Raw genomic sequence first — 20,607 nt, forward strand, 5'->3', positions numbered from 1 at the left:
ATGGACTTTGGTCTCAGACTGATCTTCAGTACGTTTCCTCTCATCCTCTTCAGGCTCTGCCCTTCATCACTATTGTGTGGCTTCTTGCCTCATTTCTCCTAAACTGTAGGCTCCCTGAGGGCAGAGAGTAAGTATTATTCCAGCGTGTCTCTCTATAGTACCCAGCGCAATGCTTTTTACAGAGAAGGTATTCAACAGATGTTATTGACCAGGGGAGGGGAGTGCACTGGGGCCAGATTATGAAAGGCCCTGGATGCATCAAGAGGCGTTGAGGTTCTATCCCGTATTGTAGGGGGTGAATGGCGAACTTTACAAATGGTGTACCTACAATTCAGTCCCCTTCTGGGTGGGTGATGTCCCCTTCTAAGGTTTTGTTCTTGTTAAGCACTTGGTCATGATCTTGTGAGAAGCTAACTTATTGTGGAGGCTATTTTCAGAGCAGTTGGTCTAAAGTTAAGGAATGATGAGCTTGGAAGACAAGGCTGGTTTCAAATCCCAACTCTGCCCCTTACTAGTGTGAGAACTTGGGCAAGTTTCTTAACTTCTTTGAACCTCAGGTTCAGCACTTATAAAACGGGAATGAGGCGGGTGTGAGGGTTAAGTACGTGAGTGTGTAAGCACAGTGCTGACACGCGGTAGGTGTTCAGCACGTTCCTGTCCAGCTTTCTACCACCTCACTCCGTCTTTACCTGCCGTGCAATGTTAGTTCATTTAGCTTAACCCCCAAATTTCAGTTTCTTTGGTTTGAATGCATATTTTAGATTCTTGTCCCTTATGATCACTGTTTCCGTATTATTTTTTAAAGAATTTCTAAGTGCTTAGACATGTAGATTTCTCTTGAGGGTGTTTTCTAAGCAGTGGGTAATCTCATGTGAGTGTCATTTTGGTTTAATGCTTACATAACTGCCCTTTGTATAGCTACTGCTGTACTAGCTACAGAAGTTGATGCTTCATTCTTCTAGTGATAGTTGTTTTTTTACACTGAGAACTAAATTCTAGAAATCCAGTGGGGGACACGCTGTTTAATGCAATGCCTGTAGCCTATTTGTAGAGATAATTTTACAATCTGCCACAAATTATAGGAATTTTGGCCACACTTAGCCCTTGGCAAAAATCTAATTCCTGCTATTTTATTCAGTGAAGAATCTATTCTAAATTAAAAGATTATTGTAATAAGTAAGTAGCTTGCGTGATGCCCTCTTAATGTTAAGATATCGCCATAAAGGGTACCTTTTACTTGGAAGCAATGTTTATGGCCATATCATTTTGAAAATTTAGGATGATGCAAAGATTTTTGAGAACATTTTAAGTGTAGCATGGAAAAGATGTTCAGTTTCAGTAACACTGAAAGTAGATGCCATGCAGTATGGTGTCCTGGACAGAAAGCCTTTTTAACTTCCTTTAGGAGCTTATATATCAGGTCAAGCCATGGAAACATCAAAACCAAGTGCAGTGACATTACATAATACGTACAGGACCATTTAAATTGCCTCAAGGTGCCAGGACCTCCACATTTGTTATTGCTCATATACAACACCCCTCCAGGGAAGGTGCTTTATCGCCATTTTACAGGTGAGGAAGTAGAGGTCCAGAGAAGTTAAGCAAGTTGCCCAAGTTCACATGGCTAATAAGTACAAGTCCAACTTCCCCAGAAGGATCTAGGCAATCATATATCTGAGTTAAAAAAAAACCCACAGAACCTAAGTCTGCAGCATTGCCACCATTAAAGACCTGCAGTTTTTAGCACTTTGAACGTGTGGATTTCACACTTCTCTAAGGCCAAATCATTAATAAATAAACAGTGTTCTTAGCAAAGTTTTTCATTAACCAGACTCTCCTGGGTTAATGTTGAGATTAGCTTTTTTTTTGGACCAGGTCCATATTTCGGTGGCATGTCGAGGGAGGAGGGATGAGGAGGAAAAGAGCATGTGTTGGTCACACTTGTGCCAAACTAAGAGAGCAGAATGAAGGTCTGGAAAACTCTGCCGCCTCTCATTGAAATAGTGGTACCTGCAAAAGGGCCTGCAGATTTCAGGTGATATGGGCAGTGCTGTCCAATTTTCATAAATTTTTTCTAGGTCATTTTTTTCTGATATTCTTAATGTAGAAGAGGAGAGCTCATTCATTCATTCATTTATTGAAAACATTTATTGAGTACTTACTTCATAGATGCCAGATCTGGGGCCAGAGAGAGCTAGATAGATTCTTTCCATGGGGCAGTCACTATGCTAAACAGGGAATGAGTGGTCCCAGAGGTAAGTGGCAGTGCAGCAGCAGCAGGGGTGTATGCTCAGCACACGAGGTTACGAAGGAGGAGATGACCAACTCAGTCTGGATAGCTCTGAGAAGACTTCAGGGAGGAAATGCTTTGGTTGGGATGTGTAGGGATGAATAGGAGTTTGCAGGCAAAGGAAAAGGGACATTTAAGGACAAGTGGTTGTATAAAGGCACAGGGGTGTGGAAAAGCATGATGGTGGCTTGGGGAACTCTGTGAAGATCCTTGTGCTAGAATAGAGGAGCTGTCTACAGGAATGGGCTGTTAGGCTTAGGTACCAGGCTAAGGAGTGTGTTTCTTATAGAGGTCGGAGACCTATTGATGTAGGAAAGCAACATAATCAGGTGTGGACTTGAAAGAAAAGGTTGAATGCCCACAAGATGAGTGGCAGGAACTGTTGGGACTGAATACTCCCTTGAGAGCCTGTGGGTAGGGGGTCTATTTAGGTTGCTGGTGGGGGCAACAAGCTTAGGTTCCATTAAATCCCATACACACCTTGAGTGTGTGGGATACACAGATGCTGAAGACATATACCCTGCCTTTAAGGAGCTTGTGGTCTGTTACACAAGGAACTCACACCAGGGCCAGAATGTGGGCAGTGCCCTGGCACATGCAGAAGGGAAACGCTGTGGGCCCAGGACAGAGCGGTGACTGTGTCACTTCCCATGAGAGTCAAGCCATCGCTCTCCTTGTATACTAAGCGATTTGTTTTTAACTCACAGTAACTTTTCGTTCAGTTTGCTTTGCAGTATCGTGGCCTTTCCCAACCACGGGAAGTCTGTGAGGTGAGCTCCGGGTGCCTGCTCGCTCGCTCACTCCTCCTCACACATTCCATGCCTCGTGCGTGTTTCAGGTGGGGTTTCATGGGGGAGACAGCGTCTGAGCCGGACCCGGAAGGATTTTGACTGATAGTCTTAAGAGGTATCGCAACTCTGAACAGAACCTTAGAAAGGCAGGATGGTTCTGGCGACTGGAAGCAGGGTGTGCATTTTGATGGTGGTCTTACCGTGGATTAAGGTGGTGGTGGTATGTCATGAAAAATAAAAAGTTAGGGCCAAATGATGGGACAGTGTTGAATACCACACTAAAGCAGTTTGACCTTGTGACTATAGGCGGTGGGGGGCCGTTGAAGGCCTTGAAGCAGAGGAGTGGCTAAACCAGAGCTGCATTTTAGGTAGCCGTGTATAGGATGGATTAGAAAGGAGAACAGCTAGAGGCATAAAGTCTTAAGGCTAGGTAAATTATTCATTAGAGGATTAAAAAAGGTGATTGTATAGCATCTCTTTATTACTTCATAGAGAATGAGCCATTAGAAAAACTTACTTCGTTCATATTTATTTTCCTTCTAGAAATAATTACAACAAAAAGAACTTCTCTCCAACATAGGGGAATTGCATACAATTCATAGCGTTAGACGTTTTTACTTGCTCCTCTCTTTTGGCCCTTGTGATCTAATGCAAATGTGTGGTTTGTAGCTGTAACTCGGAGTTTTATGGGGCCGTCACTTGGTAATGTTATCAGCTGCCGTTGAATCCGAGAAGGTGAGGCTTGAGTTACTGCCAGGCATTTGAAGGGATGCGAGGAATAAGTTCTGACTAACCAGGGTTTAACACAGCCTTCCTCTGTGTATTCTTTCTTCTGAAGCTGTTCCTTCTAAGCCCCTGGGAGAATGCAGACACAGGTTATCTCAGGGACCTGCCAGTGTTCACTCCCTGAAGGCCATCAGTCCATTTTGTAAACCTTTAGATCGGGAACACACAGCACCAGCCCCTGACAACCCAGAACGGGCTGCCTGGCCCTTTCTGGTGATTTTCCACATTGGTGCTGGTTTTCGGTCAATGATTTATGCTGGGGATTAACCGAGACACTGGTGTCTAAACTTCCTCATTGGCAGCGCTCTGGGGCTGGTTCAAATATTCTTTTTCATGTAGCTTCCTTTTCCTCCCATCTTAGCTTCTGGCACTCTGGTTTTCCATCCCTCTCATTCAGTCATTCATTTTGTCAGTGTGTCCTTACTGAGTTCCTGCTGTATTCTTGGCACCAGGGGTACAGTGATGAGCGAAACCCAACCTATGGTCTGTGCTCCTGGGTAACTTCCTATCCGGCAGTGGGGGAGGCAGGCATTTATCGTGTACTCATTCAGATAAGCGGAACGTGGCAGCTGTGACTCGTGCTGTGAGTGAGAGGTGTCGGGAGGGCTAGGGGGACTTGACCCTGTTCTCATGGGAGAGAGTCCTTCACAGGTGTAAACTCCTTGAAGGCGGGGATGGCGTCTTTGTACCCTCCTAGTTCTCGCACATTGGTCGTGCTTGCAGGTGCAGTCGGCGTCTGGCTGGTGGGGCACTAGCCGGCTTTGGTAGACCTTCTTTCTCCAGTGTTGCTAGGACGGTGGCAGCAAGGTGGAAGAGGTTAATTATTAACTCCTCGCAGGTTCCTCTGGCAGTATCCACAGATATAACTCCCCAGATATTCGGGAGGACAGGGTCATGAAACATCCCATTAAACATTCTGGAGGCCTCTCCCTAGGCACTGACCCTGGGTCCCACAAGGTCCCTACTCCTGCACTTTCTGGTTGTTGACTTTCATATCCTAAGATATTTTTTCCTTTAGAGGAACCTCAGCCGATAAAAAAGGGACTGTGGCTAGAAAGTATTTTCATACCATCTTGTAGAATCTTGCCTGAGAAAGTCTTTTGTAAACGTTCTTTCTGTCGGGCCCTGCTGCTGGTGTTGGAGGACAGAGCCAGGTTGCATGGTGTTGGCGCTTTGTGGAAGGCATCTTTCTTTGCTTCTTCCCACTGAGTCATCTTTTTCTTTTCTTTTTTCACTTTATGTTGATAATGTTGATGATCCAACATCAAACTGGATTGTAGGGATGTAGAAGCGTCTTTTCTGCCTCTGACAACGACTCACTTCACAAACATTGAGCTGCCTAGGAAGGGGAAGCGGAGAAAAGATGAATGTCATTGGTTCTTGTTTTCAACGACTTGATGATCTGGTTGGAGCCATGACATGTACCGACATGGTATAAGGCAGAAAGGATACGAATCAGAAGCAAAGAAGCCCAGGTCAAGGGCTGTGGATATTTAGGGACAGGGGAGCCCTCTTCTAGCTGGAAGGCTCGTGAAGGACGAGGCATTTGAAAGGTGGGCAGAATCCAGACGTGCAGAAATGGGCAAGGACAATATGGGCCGTGAAAGCAATCGTGCACACAGGTACAGAGCTCAGAAAGCTCAAGGTGTTAACAGGGAACGTTCTAGTAGTGCTATTGAGCTGAGTTAGGGTTTGCGAGAGGGTGTGGAAGACCCTGTGGTCGCCACCATAGCATCAATGCCTGTGTGATACAGCTTTGGTCTAGCAATCAAGAGAAGTTTGCGTTTTCATCTGATTCTCGTTTTTTTAACATGGGGAAAAAGGCGTGGGGAAAACTCACATCTCCCTGCCAGCGTAGGGAGGGCCAGCAGAGGTTTCCTCAGAGTGCATTAGCTAGAGCCCCGGCCCCAGGACCCTGGGCTGCTCAGCCCTCCACTGGTGTGTTTGCCTTAGGACTGGCTGCAGCCAGGGAAGAGAAGGTTCCATTTGTTGCTTCTTTCTTTGTGGCTCCCTGACTCCATTCAATTACAAAGTGGCTCTTACACTGTTAAAGCCGAGTGTCTCTGGGCTACAATTTCTAGCCACAGACCCTGCATTTGCTGTGCCTCAAACATGGCCTTGAGGCCACATCCCATTACACACTCAGCCCACAACAACGTTAACCAGCCTTCTGTCTGGATAAGGCAAGCACAGTGCAAACTCCGTGCCTTTCTGCCGGCATCTTGCTCTCTTTGCCCCCTTTAGCAGGCAATTTCACAGCAATCCGGGATGGAAGAGAAGCTGATGATGGGCTCGCTTTCAACTGTGTTATGTTATTTAGGAGAAAGGAAGAATAAAATAAAATCTGGATTGCAGTGCCTAGTGAGGGTCACAGTATAAAGTGGCAGGTCAGGGGGTGTTTGTCTCTGCTGCTGCTGCCTACTGCCTGTGGGGAAAGCAAGAACTGTAGCTGCAGAATCGCAGACCTAAAGAAGTGATAGGATGTGCATTTCTGAAGGAAATTTTGTGCTACAGCAAAGCTGTTGTATAATGACACTTGGTGAAGTGTGACGTTGCCACTCAGCTCTATAAGCAATTACAAGTCTTTATAGAGAAGTATGAAGGAGATGAGTCGTGGCTGCTGTGAGTATAGAACCTGGAGACTCCTGGGCTCAGAAGGAACGAATGTGCATTGGTCTAGGGAGCTGAAGGGTCAGCAGGCGTGGTTTTCTAGAGAGTCCCAGTTTCCTGCTTATATATTTAAAGAAATGCTGCTGCTTTGGTCTAAAATGGTCTTTAACCTACCCCCTCCATTCGTCCTGTCAAAATCCATCTTATCACTTGAGTTAATGATATGCACACTGAAGAATTTAGAGAGAAGTGTTATCGTGCCTGCAGCAACAACAACAACATGAAATGCAGCAACAACAACAAAATAAGATGGCTTGGTGGATGGATAGAGGAATGGACAGACGTGAGGTAAAGCAGGTGTAGAAACAGTGGATGGTAGAATCTAGGTGGTGGGTGTATAGTGTTCACCAAAATTCTTTCTGTAAAAAACTCCTGTATGTCTGAGATTTTTCATAATAAAATGTTGGAGAAAATGTAATCCATCCTTAAAGGCCTAACTTACGTTCTAGTATTTTGGGGAAGGCGTTCGAGATTTCCCGCGTTGTCTGACGCGTTGAGCTGATCTGCTGTATTCCAGGCCTTGTGTTGGACTGTGAACTCCTTGTGGTCAAGCAAGCTGTCTTCTCTTTACATCCCAGATGCACCAGCCAGGCTTCATATAAGGCACAAAGGAGATGGTCCCCACGTGACTGTAAGATTAGTTTTGGAACGCCATGATTAACTTGAAAGTTAACTTTGTTGAAAGTCATTTTTGTAATGTAAGGTTTACTGGATCGAGCAGCACTCTGTGTGTGTGTGTGTGTGTGTGTGTGTGTGTGTGTGTGTGTGTGTGTGTGTGTGTTGGAAGAGAGAGAAATGAGGGTTAACGTTTCTAATACCCAACATTCTGATTACGGCTGCAAAACAAGACTGCAGTGTGGGCCGGAGACCCACTGCCAGTTACATCAGTGATGGTTGGTGCCGCTGAGCTCCTGGTCCTCGGTTAGGGAATTCTGCACCTCAGTACCACGATTTAAATCCAGGGCTCTGGACTATCTGGATCCCCCTCATTTGCAGGGCAGTACTCTAGAAATAGAAATAGGACTCAGGACCTCCTGTCAGGGTCACTGACAAGAATTGATTCAGAACCTAGTTGATTTCTGCAAAATATGTACAACCCCAAGTAGCCAAAAAAGATATTCCAAAATTGTTTGGAATGGCATACTTATTTCCCTAATGCGTAAGCATATTTTAATTCTGGGAGAACTTAGAATGGAAAATAGAAGATTTTAATAGAATCAAAGTCATAGTATTAATATTTTTGATTTAATGAATTTATGTATATTTGATACTTCAAGTAATTATTTAAAATAACTTGACCCATGCAACAAGTTAGCCTGTATTTCCAAATTAAAATGTGTAAGGAAGTCATGGATTTAGACTTGATTTTTAGGAGGGTTGAAGTCTTACTCAATTTGTAAACAATGTTAAAGCATCTAAAGGAATTTATTAGGTTTCTAAGAGTTGTTTAAGGGAAAGTTTTGTAAGTTAAACAATTCTAATATTTAAAAGAATTAGGTACATCAAATTAAATATATAGTTTCAAATGTCTAAAGGAGTTTAACTGGGTTTGTAAAATGGACCAAACATTAATCGAATGGCCCTTTGAAAATGATTGTAAAAATTATGATATATAAATTGAACTTGAAACTTAAAGATAAACTAGGATGTTTATTTTTTTTAATAACTAAACAAATGAAATGTACATTTTTTTCAACCAGTTAAACATGATTGTTTTCTGTGCACAAAGCCACCCTCGTGGTCATTAAAAAAGTCACATGAAATAAAGTGATTAACACTGTGTTCAGGTCACGGGAGATGCTTTAGTGTTAGTTGAATTTGAATTTAAAATCGGAATCAGCGATATTCCTTCTGGTGAGACAGGAAGACACACATAGGACCCTCGGGTTAATTACTCCTTGTGGCTTGAAACATGGTGTGAAAGAAAGAACACAGGCTTTTGAAAGGTGATCCTGCTCATGTGAAGAACAGGAATGTAAGAGTTATGATAAGCTTTCAGTGAAATGATGACTACAGCGTGGCACTCGGCTCATAGTGGATACTCAGTGAGGGCCTGTTGCAGAAGTAGTAATCTTCAGAAGTACTTTAATCAGAGTGTAAGTTGACATTGTTTAACCCCAAGGGGTGGCATTTGCATAGACTACACGGTATACAGTCAAGAGTGTCCTGGATATTGATCTCATCCATTCAACCAAATGCCATAGGAAATTAAAAATTAGTTACACAGGTGATATGTCACACATACCGAGCTATTCCGTCTGCTTTCATAGAAAATAAGCAAGTATGGGGGCAGGAGACAAGTTTGCCATCTGGACAAGGTTCAGATGAAATTGCATGTAACACAGAGCCCTGGATTTATTTCGTCTTGGCCCTTCAGACAGCCCTGAACAGGGTGCGCGGTGAGGCCCCGGGCTGGAGGATGCTTGGCTCGTCTGCAGACCTTGTCATTGAGGTCTGGCTTCTGGTAATTAGGCACTCCTAGCTGGGCTCTGCTGTCAGCGAGCCTTTGAGACAAATTGCAAAATCTGTACAACCATCTGAGAGATGGAGAAGTAGACCCGATGACACTACAGGGAATATTGGTGGTTCTTAAAAGTTTGAAAGAGAATGCTTAGAGAAGCAATCCTCAAAACTGATTTAGAGGTCCCTTTTCTGTGGTTAAAGGGTAAGTTCAGTCACAGAATCAGGATCTGAGAAGATTCTGACAGACTGGAATGATAAGCTTAATCTAAGAGGATGAAATGCCATAGAAATAAATATAAAGTTCTGTATTTGGATTGAAAATCCCAACTAGGCATGAAGAGACTAGGAACAGGAGAAGAAATGTATATGAGGAATAGCCTGTATGAAAAAGACCTAGGAGTTCATGTTGACAGGTGGACATAAATTGACAGTTTTTTCTGGTCCCCCAAATCTAGTGCGGCATTAGGCTGCGTTAACAGAGGTGAAGTATTTAGGATGAGGAAGGTGATAGATCTACTCTGCTGGGACCTGTCATAGCAGGAGCATCACTACAGTTGTGGGCTCCAGGCCATGAAAGGCAGATAAACAAAGGATGGTCACAGGACGGGTGTGGAAGTGTTCCAAAGCTTGTCGTAGATAACAAAGGAACAGGGAGGTTTAGCCTGGGTACAACTGCAGGAGGACCTGAAAACTGTCCTTCACATCTGGAAGGCTTCATGTGCGTAAGGGACTAGCCTTGTTAAGAGGAGCAAGAAGAATCTGGGGATGCAAGTTACAGGAAACCCCAAATAAGGAGGGTCTTTTTATTCTTAAATATGTTTTAAGATAGAATGGGCTGCTTCCTCAATTCTAGAAGTGCTGGCTTAGGTTTATAAGGACTTAGACTGAGGGGTGGGAGTGGATGACCCAGAGGTGCTTTCCAGCCCCAAGAGTCTACAATGCCTTTGCCTTTCAGTGGGGACTGTGCCCTGTGCAGTCCTCACCCAGACAGGTGGTGGCAGAGCCGTGATTACAGGAATGTTCTAGGCAGTGATAGGAGAGTTTAGAATTCTCAGACGGGATTTCTATAAGGACACTGTTGTGTCGGTCATCAGTGCTGCCAGTTCTTTACACTGCCCGGGGAGATCTGGGGGTGTGGCTCACTCTCTCTCACCACAGGCTGTTATATCCTTATTTATTCTGTGTGCCCAGCAGTGTGCTGGGTGCTGAGGAGACTTGGGGAACAAGACAGGGTTCTTGCCCTCTTCAGGAGAGCAGTGTGTCTGGGAAGTAAGACAGCCAACACAAATTACATGGCTAGCTATCCAGTTATGATTATAGTTACAATTTGGACCCATGTCATGTATGAGTGGATTTTTATTTCATGTAGTAGCTTAGTAATCTATTTCTTCACTTAGCTTCAGGGGTATATTTCCCCATTATCTTATAGTTCTGTGGTCAGGTTATCTGTTTGAGACTTTTCAGTCTCCTCGGGGGATAGGAATGGGAGGTATTTGTGTATACTTTTAGGCATTTTCTTTGGGAGAAAGGTTATAAAGTTTTGAGGAGGACGTTTAGTCGTTTTTTCTCACCGACATGATCTTGTGTATGGTTAGTTACTAGGGCAGTGACTATCTTTAGGGGGTGTCTGATTTCATGCTGTTAGCTGTTCTTATCACTGTAGGGTTTCCGTGGGCACTGCAGTTCATTCTCTTGTGGCTATAATGACTAACTGGAGTTAACTGCCAGTAGAAAGCTGGGTGCGGAGGAATGGATATGAAAAATAGGACCAGAACAGAACCAGGTTTGTGTGGTCCCACACTAATCTGTGTATTTGCTGCTCTTAGAAGTGACCACCCATTTAGGTACAAGCATGCAAAGAAACAAAAAGGCACAATTTTACAAGGCATATTTCTATCCTCAATTGCTGATCATAGTTCATATTAAATGCCGTTCATCCTAATTTCCCCTAGTAAATATTTTTGCAAACAATTGTGCTGTTTTGTTTTTCTAGCATTAATAAACTTAGACCTGCAACTTAAAAATTCTTGATTCTGAATTCTCTTCTTAGCTTTCAGAGGCTTTTTTTTTTTTAAGTAACCTATCTTACTGTAAATTCTTCTTTCTTTCAGGTAGGAATGAATTGATAGCCAGATACATCAAACTCAGGACAGGGAAGACGAGGACCAGAAAACAGGTAAAGTAACCCGCCTGGAAGTTGTGCATGTCAGCGAATGGCCCCAGGAGGCATTGTGGCTGCAGTGGCTGGCTCTGCTTTGGCTCCTAGGAGCCCCAATTTTTGAGTTCCCTGTGAGGACGTCAGTGTTGTAGGCATATTAAATTGGCTCAGTTTTCACTGTTCATCATTTCAGTGACCCTTTATGATGTGGTCTCTAGAGTTCTTTTTATACACATTTGGGAAAGTTTCACTGGTAAGGGCAGTGTATGAACTGCTCCTTTACTGTGTTTTCAGACTTAAATTTCTTTCCCAACCTATGCATCTGCAAACATTGCAGAAGCTGCAGATGCAAATACGCTTGGAGTCATGAAATTTGGAGATTTTACACATTGTAAAATCCTGGAACAATTACATATTAGTCATCATTTCAATGAAAAAGTAACACCAGCAGCCGTAAGTGTTGGCCTGAATATGATACTGAATGATGTGCGTCCAGGGAACTGTCGCTCCGTAAGCTGTGGCTTTTTGTCAGTAGCTGCTGTGATTGAAATGAAGTTACAACTGAAATACCTTTGTGCAGAGTAGTGGCAGGAATTTTCCTCTGCCCTTTGTCAGGGCTCCGACTCTCCTTCTGCTTTCTGATGTCAAGCAGCCCAAATCTCTGACCCAGTTCAGAACTGGAATGGATGAGCAATGTGTGTTTAACTACAAACAGAAAAAGAAAGAAAGGGAAAGGGGGAAAAAATTATACAAACCTCACGGGTGAGTTGTTAACAGAAAAAAATTATTTTTTTAATGTTGACCTATGCTGATTGATCTGGCATGGATTTTAAAAACTATAATCAAACCAAAAGCCAAGCTCAGCTGTGGTCTCGTTAAGCCTGAGCAGCAGGTTCCAGTTCTCTGCTCGGTGATGAGTTGTTTTCGTGAGTGTTTATGACGGGGGAGAGCTTTTCCCCAGGAATGCTCCCTGTGCCCCAGCCAGGAGCCTGGCTGCTGAGTCAGCACAGAGGGAAGTGGCCTCCTGCCAGTGCTCAGAGGCAGGACATTGTCTGTTCGGTGGATGTTCCCCCCCGACGGTGGCCCTCTTCAACTCAGAGGATCCCAAAAGAACAAAATTCGGGTGAAAACAAGTAAAAGCAAGAGCCGGATGGAGGAGTGAAGAGGATGGGGGAGTTCCTTCTTCTCCATACTTAGTAAATAAATACAAAAGCAAATGGAAAAACAAATTAACACTCAAAACTCAAAGTTAAAGATAAAAAGATCTTTTATTATCGTAAATCCTGTTCTTAGAGTCGCTAGAGTGTTTGAAATGAAGTAATTGCCTCGCAGTGTGGATTGCTGAACTTTTACATGGAAGGTTCTAAATTTCTGAAACAAACAGATCTAATTCCCAACATACTGCAAGTGCTGGACCTGGGCTGTCTGCTGTTCTGTGAGCTCTGGTCATGTGCCCAACCCCTTCACTGGGGGACTCTTCTAAATTTAACCCAGTCCCGCTGAAAGAGATGCAAATTTGTTTACCCAGTGGAATCATTGTGTTTCAGAAGCCGGGCTTGGCTTGGTTTCCACACCCCGGCATCCTGGGGATGTTTTTAGGCAGCAGTTGGTGATACCTCTCCAATGTGAATTTGTTGTTCAGCAAATCCGTGTGGTTTTCAACCCAGATTTCTAACAGGATGGCTGGCTGGCTGTATTCACACTTTTCGCTTTGTAATAATATGCAAATCCACTTGGTGTCCAGTCAATACCCAAAAGAGTGGAAGGATTAAAGATATTTATAGGGGCAAAAAAAAAAAATGCTCTGCTAACTGGGTCTTTCCATTTCTCTTTGAGATCTAATTTACATGTCAGTATTATTTTAACATTTGCTACAGAATCCAGAGCTCTTAATGAGATCAAAATACAACCGACAGCTTCAGCTTTTTGATTCTGCAGAATGTGCTAATTTATGGATCGTCTCTTCTAAATTGAGAAAAAGGGATTTTCCCTCCTGATAACTGAGAAGCTATAAATGTTTTCATTTACTTCTACCCCCACCTTTTTAATTTTATGAGGAAAACAACCCCACTCTCCCCCTCGCATCCCTTGCCCATGACTTTCTCCCTGGTGAGAAAACTGAGATCAGCCTAACTTTCATCCTGAATCAAGTCACTGCAGTGATGACCCAGTCTGAAAAGCTTAGAGCAGCGCTGGGGGCTTGGTGTCTGGCTGGGACTGTGTATTCCTAACTGCAGAGCTTTGTTGAGATGCAAATAACCTCCCCCCCCCACCCCCCACCCCGAACCCCTCCCAAGGAGTAGCAATTTTATATTTGATTTCCTTTTTTTGTTTTGTTTTGTTTTGTTTTTTGTTTCCCCTCATAATCCCGAACAATGTAGGTGTCTAGTCATATACAGGTCTTAGCAAGAAAGAAAGTTCGAGAAATTCAAGCCGCCATTAAGGTACGTCTGGCTTGCCCAGTTGTAGGGGGCTTTTCATCTCCATGGTTACAGGCTTTTCCTTTGTTTTCCTCCCTTCCCCTACCCTGCAGGTGTCTAGTCACATTCAGGTTCTTGCCAGAAGGAAATCTCGTGATTTTCATTCCAAGCTAAAGGTATGCGCTTTCCTGCTTTTTGGCTTGTGGTTGCTATGCATCTCACTTCCTGTTTTCCATGGTGACTGGTGAATGCCTGGTGCTGGGATTCTCGTAACCTAGTTTCCTCGCATGTGAGAGCTGTTTACATTTCTTTGTGTCTAATCTCTCTGTTTCTGTACTAGCCTCACATTAAGCTGAGAGAGAGAGAGAGTGTGTGTGTGTGTGTGTGTGTGTGTGTCCCCAGTAACAATGCAAATGCAGCAGAGAGCTGGTCTTGATAACTTTTCAGCACAGAAACATGATTTTTTTTTTACCCTTTGAATATCCACCAAGCAGCCCTGGGCTCAGAGAGGAAAAAAAGTCCAGAGATGTAAAGTTGGTGTAGAAATTATATTTAAAGAAAAATCATTAAAAAAAAAAAATCATTTCATGGTCAGCATGAAATTACTTTAAAAAAATATTTAGAAATTATTTTGTGTTTTTGATGTATTTTCAAGAATACTTATGAAAATACATCTTTTTCCTGTTAATTTCTCATGTGTTCTTCGAACACGGAGAGTATTTTCTGCCAGATTTTTGCACATTGCTTAATGTTGTTTTTTAAGTGTAGGGCTCTTTTATTGAAAAAGAAATTTAAGATGAGACCTTTTAAAAAAAAGATGGATCTTAGAGATGGGAAAGCTCTTGATCAAATCAATGTTTGCAATTCCATTCATACTTGAGTTTACTTGAATTTTTTTTTACAAGTGCCTCATTTTCCAGTCTCTTAATATATATTTCATAGCAAAAATGGAGGCATGGACAATTTGTTAAATGCAAGTTCTCCCTATTTTCTCCCCTTCCAAAATTTGTAGTAAAACATACATTACCTTTTTTTCTGTAATGCCCTTTTTAGAAATGCAAAACGATTATAGTTTTTGCATGGAGGAGCTTTACTTTATAATAAAAATGAATTTGTAGCCCATGTTGTTGCCTTTCCCCCATTCCTTTTTTTGTCCTGTTCTGATTTTTTCCATATATTCGTTAAATTTGTGTTTTTGTTCTAAATCTAAAGAACAAAGTGTAATTTCACAGCACTGAGTGGTGAACACTGGGACCCTTCCCAAAGTCCTCCAATTTTCTTTAATGCAAACAAGACTGGCTGCGGAGTAGGACTAGTGACTAGGAAGGAGCATTTGGTGTGCCCTTTGCAGTGGGCAGCATGCTGGCTCGCTCGCACGTGTGGCTGATGGTGGCTGGCTTTTAGCTGCACTGGCTGAGCAGTTGGAAGACTAAGATAACTTCCTAGATCCTGCTTTTTAACCAAAGATGCAGTCCTCTCTATGTGGATGTAACTTCCCCAGTGTTTGCTCAAGTTCTGACTCTGTTTCTAGTTTCTCTGAGCTAACGAATTAATGATGTACAAAGAAGTTTACAGACATCAATTTTGTGTTTCCATCTGCGATGTTATGAATTGCTGTATTTCTACACTGTCTATGTGGTTCCTCTGGACCCACCAGGGCCCACAGCTGTAGACCAAAAGCCCTATAAGTGATGAATAAAGCTCTCCTGTTCAGAAGGGATCCCTCTGGGATGCACTCTCTTTCTCACGTGGTGATTTTAGGAATCTTACTCAATGGAAATAATTTTGCCATTACTTTATACATATATATACACATAGTTGTATTTGTGTTTGTTCCTAAAAAATAAAAAAAAAGACTTTCCCCTTACTTTCAGCCCTGGCCCTCTCTCCTTTGGGGCAGACACAAGGAGGAGGCAGAAACAGACAGTCAAGGAGCAACTGGCTCAGCATTTCAGCTCCAAGAACCACCTCCATCTTCTCGTAGTTCCTTTTCTCCCTCCCTACCACATCATTCTTGGAAAAACAGAGGCCTTTGTTCTTCCCGTCAGTAATACCAGTTGAGTGTTCCAGGCCTGGCGCTCATCGTGGTGGGCAGTTTACAGCCAACCCCCTGTTCATAGAGCTGGCCTTGTAAAGGGGAATGTGAAATGTAGGGCGCTGTTGGATAAGGGTTAGCAGAAAGAGCCAAAATAAAACATGGGGGGAATCCCAGGGACGAGCTACAGGGACAATGTGCTGCTGCTTGGGATGGGACCGAAAGACAGGAGTTAGTGTAGTGCAGACCTCTTGTGTGTGCTCTCATGTAAGTTCACTGCGAAGTAAGCTCTGCTATTCCGATTTTGAGGAATAATATTTAGGAAACCAGGGCTCCTGGAGTTTGACTTGCCAAAAGCCCCCAAGCCTAGTAAGTGTCAAAGTCAGGATTTGAACTCAGATCTTTATGAATCCTAAACCACTCCTGTTTCAGACAGAGTTTCCTCTAGTGGAGGTGGGAGAATGTTTTCAAGCAGAAGGCTTCACGCCCGCACACACTGTAGATAACCCGTCACCCCTCACATCTCTTGTATCTAGGCACGCAGCCCTTGCTACCAGCCCCACCCTCAGCGCCCAGATTTTAGAAGTAAGGTGAATTTTTAACTTTGAGCCCTTGGTCAAAATGTGGACTTAATTTGTGATTGACACTGTGGTGATCATCAGTAACTCGGGGGGTGATGTGGTCCTAGCTGCAGAGCTGCCGTGTTACCACTCTGAGGGCCTTAGGACAGTGGAGGAGAATGAGGCTGGCTGTCACCTGCCTGCAGAGATGTTGCTGACTTCAGCTCCCGTGGGTGTTTTATGTTACAGTTGCTCTCTTTAACCTTCCTAACCAGCCATTGCCAGGAAACGGGCTCAGGTCTGCTGGCCTTGGAGAAGAGGTAGATCTCGCTGCTCCGTCTGCACTTTCTTGTTCAGCTCTGGAGTCTTAACAGCACATCCCTGGGAGGCAGGGATGAGCATCCTTGCTGAGTTCATTGTGGGGTCAGGCTGATAGCCACTTCTTCTTGGCCTTCTACAATAACTAATGAGATGAACTCGCTATAGAAAGTTGGGAAAGTTGAAGTCACCCCAACAGACAACAACGATAGCTTCTGGGTGGGTGGTAGGGGTGGCAGGAAATATCCAGACTTACAACAGACACTGTGCTTTGCCTGAGAAGATATAGCAAAGCTTCCTGGTGAAGGTGGCTGATGACTGACCATCTGAGGACCTGTCCTTGCCCTTCCTGCCTCAGCCAGGCTGCTCGCCATTTCTCCACATGCTCAGAAGTCAAAGGATTTCCGTTCTCTGGGGTGGACAAAGGCCTGTGGCCCTCCTATGAAGACTGAAGCCAAGCTTCATTTCTCTGCCCGTCCTTGGAGTTTGAAAAAGTGGTTTGCTTATACCTGAGGCCCCTGCCACATGTGGCTTCCATGTGAGGCCTCTTGTCTAGAAGCCTCTCTTCACTTCCTGGAGAAGGATGTGTTGAATTCTTAAGGCTAGTGGTTTTCCAGCCTTTTTTTAAGCAGCGTGCTCATGTTTCAGATTGAAATCTTACTTGAAACCTTCAATATATAAAAGAGTTAAAGCTGTTTTAATTGAAGTTCATGATCTCTCATCCTTAGCAATGACCTCTTTAGCTGTTCCGTTGAATGAGGTTTGAAAAACCACACTGCTTTAGGCAGAGGCAAAAGGAGATGACTGCCTCTCGGCTGTCTTTCCTAACCTTTACAGGGCAGCTCGTGTGTCCCATTTAAAGCCCAGGTTTTCCAAGTTCTGTAGCCTGTTCTGTCATGTTCCTCTGAAGACAACAGACTTGAGAAGAGAGCGGTCATTCCCGTGTCACAGTTGTGGATGAGTCATCCCAGCTTCAGAAGTCATACCCCTGAAAATCTATTAGAATAAGTTCCAAGGGTCAGCTTTATGCTTCTGCTAACTGCAGGGATTCTCAAAGTGCTTGTTTGTGAGCCAGATCACCCCAAAATGTGTGGACTTTAATAATAAAATTTGTTTTATTAAAAGTTTAAGATTTCCGTGTCGATTTCAACTTTAAAAGTGCAGAAATGATTACTTAATTCAGTCCAGTAAACTTTTCATTGAGAGTCCAGTATGTTCTAGACTCTTTAGTAAAAGTCAGGCATTGAGTTTAAATAAACAGGGTCTCTGTTCTTGAGGAATACTAAACTTTTCTGTTATTTTTGGCCACATTTGGGGAAAATACAGTAGTCCCCCCTTATCCAGAGGGGATATGTTCCAAGATCCGCCCCCAGTGGATGCCAGAAACTGCAGATGGTATCGCATCATATATATACGTATATACACACTATATTTTTTCCTGTACATACATACCTATGATAAAGTTTAATTTATAAATTAGGCACAGTAAGAGATTAACAACAATAACTAATAAAAAAATAGAACAATTATAACAATATAATGTAATAAAACAATGTTATGTAATAAAAGTTATGTGAATGTGGTCTCTCTCTCAAAATTATCTTACCGTACTGTCCTCACCCTTCTTGTGATGATGTGAGATGATACAATGGCTACATGATGAGATGAAGTGAAGTGAATGACATAGGCTTTGTGACGTAGCGTTAGCCTGCTATTGACCTTCTGACAGTACGTCAGAAGGAGGATCATCTGCTTCTGGAGTGTAGTCGACTGCGTAACTGAAACCACGGTTAAGGGGGACTGCTGTACAAGATTTCCAGTAGATTGTCCCTAGCTAGGGGGATCTGCAGTAGAAATTTAACAGAGTAGTGCCAAGACTTCACAGTGAAAAGAACGATTAATTCTGAGTGTAGGAGAATTAAAGAAACCTTGTGGAGAAGGTACCATTAGAACTGAGCATAGAGAAAGACAAAGAGTTTCCCCTGAGATATGGGGAGTGTTTGGAGACCAGGAAGAACACCATCTTGTTGGAGGCATGGAATGGGACACGAGACTGGAGGAGCCTATCAGGAAGGTCCTGGATCATCCCACTGAGGAGTGAGGTTCATCTGTGGGCCATGGGGAGCACGCAGGGGTCATTCACATTTATGCTTCGGAAAGATCTCTCCAGCCGTTTTCGGAGGATAGCTCGGAGGGAGCAAAGCTGGAGGCAGGGAGACTGATTCAGGGGCTGCTGTAGGAGTCTGAGTGAGAGAGGTACGGGCCTGGACCAGGGGCCTACCACACACCCTGGGGGCCTGGCTCCCTGACCCTCCTCAGTCTTTATCGTCCTCCACTCCAGTCACCTCGGACAGCTGTCCTCTTTCTTCCTCATTGTTTTTAAGAGTAAATTATGTTTAAAAGTTCTATCTTTATTAAGTATGACAAATGTATGCCAAAAGTTTTCAATAGCAGCATTTAAAGCTTAGGTTATTAATGGTTGGATTCTTTTAAAGTATTGGCAATTCACTGAGGGTATGCATCAAAATTAACTGAAGTTTTTGTTGATGCTAAATTTTAAATATAATAAAGTGCAGAGAAGGACATATTAAACATTCATGTTTGTACTATCTGGAAATGATCACTTTCATTGTGACATATTTCCTTTAATTTTTTTTTAAGTGAAAGAAATCAAATGGGAAATCATTATTCTTACTTTTTCTGATTTCCTCTATCCGCCCTCTTCCCTAATCTCAGTCTCCCCCCCACCCAACAGTGTCTCTCCTTTCCATTTATTTCCCTGAGAAAATCAAATCCAGTGACAACGATCTCTTTTTCTTTTGCCCTGTCCTAAAACTAATCTAGATTTTTACCCATTGTCTACAATGAATTCGTGCTAAAGCCAGTGGCACCAACATGAGGCTTTCCTCTACAATTTATAGCTGACTAAGCCAAGATAGACTTGGCCAACATTTTGGGGTGGCCTTGGACACAGACCACAGTCGAGAGAGAGATGCAGGGGGGCAAGAAAATCTAGGGAATAGTTGAAGTGGTCAGGGAGGGACGTGGGGAGATGAAGAACCGGAAGCAGAGAGACTGGGCCAGTAGGGAGAAGGGCGAAGGGGTCAGCAGAGTGCAGTTGAGATTCAAGAGCCTGCTAGGATGGATAAAGAAATGCAAGGCGCTTGTGGCCAGAGTGCCAGAATTTTGGACATTAAACATACACTTTGTTTTGTTTTAATCTTCTGGGCTAAAGTGTCTAAGAGACGAGTCAGACTGCTAACTGCTGGTCTAGAAGTGAGCTGAGCTTTGTGGGAGTCATTTCTCAGTCATGGGGGTGCTGTGTGTTTGGCTCCTGCCCAGACAAATTCCTTTTGACTCATCACTCTTCAGGTGCTAGGTAGGTTTTACGGGACACACAGCTTTGTAGCTGGGCGTGATTCTAGTTATAAAGTAGAAGATAGATGCATGGAATTACAGTGGGCAAGTGGCCTTATCGGTCTACGGACCATGCATTTGGGAATTGCAAGGATGCTGACTTAGAGATCTCCCTTGGACCTTGTGTCACTAGCTGCGTCTACAGCAGTGTCATCCACACCAGTCTCATTCAGTGTCTTCCATCTCCCCCTTTCCTCTAGTTTAGCCCCTCACGGGACTCTGCCATTGAGCAGTGAGAGGCAGCACTGTGTCTGAGAAGACTTTGTGTAGTATGGGCTGAGGACTAGCTTGCAACTTTAGAAATTTTTCCCTACTTTGATTTATTCACTCACTGTTAATTCATCAGAAGGTCATTAACTTTTTTTTTTTTTAAGCTCCAGGGATTTATTATCCCAGCATGTAGAAAGAATGCAGAAGTATTCTCCATGCGTTAAGCAGTCTTTTCTTTCCTATTCAGAGTTCCTACTTAAAGTTTCCTGTTCTGAGGCGATATATTTGATTGTCCTGAGAGGTTGTCCAGTCCCTTCCTAGAGGCCTCCTTTCCCTGATAGCAGCTGAAAGGCAGTCCTTTTATTTGCTGGCTTCAAGGCTTATGGGAGTCACAACCTAATTCTGCAGATGACCACCACACCGAGGACCATCATCATCTTCCCATGAAGATGGACCAGGCCACTTCGGTCTGGAGTGTGTTTTGGTGAA

At 43.5% G+C, this 20,607-nt stretch overlaps 1 protein-coding gene across 6 annotated transcripts in view; it reads left to right on the top strand.

Annotated features, from left to right (window-relative positions):
* Positions 1–20,607, top strand: part of TEAD1 (TEA domain transcription factor 1) — a 255,351-nt gene that overhangs the window by 168,922 nt on the left and 65,822 nt on the right. For 3 of the 6 annotated variants that reach the window (XM_058546006.1, XM_058546001.1, XM_058546005.1), the window contains 3 exons: positions 11,112–11,176; positions 13,540–13,602; positions 13,692–13,754. In XM_058546006.1, coding sequence (XP_058401989.1) covers positions 11,112–11,176; positions 13,540–13,602; positions 13,692–13,754 — 191 coding nt within the window. The remainder of the gene's footprint in view (positions 1–11,111; positions 11,177–13,539; positions 13,603–13,691; positions 13,755–20,607) is intronic. The other 3 variants (XM_058546003.1, XM_058546002.1, XM_058546004.1) reach the window with 3 other exon arrangements.

The sequence above is a fragment of the Diceros bicornis genome, chromosome 7, assembly GCF_020826845.1.
Source record: "Diceros bicornis minor isolate mBicDic1 chromosome 7, mDicBic1.mat.cur, whole genome shotgun sequence".
NCBI classification, from domain to species: Eukaryota; Metazoa; Chordata; class Mammalia; order Perissodactyla; family Rhinocerotidae; genus Diceros; species Diceros bicornis.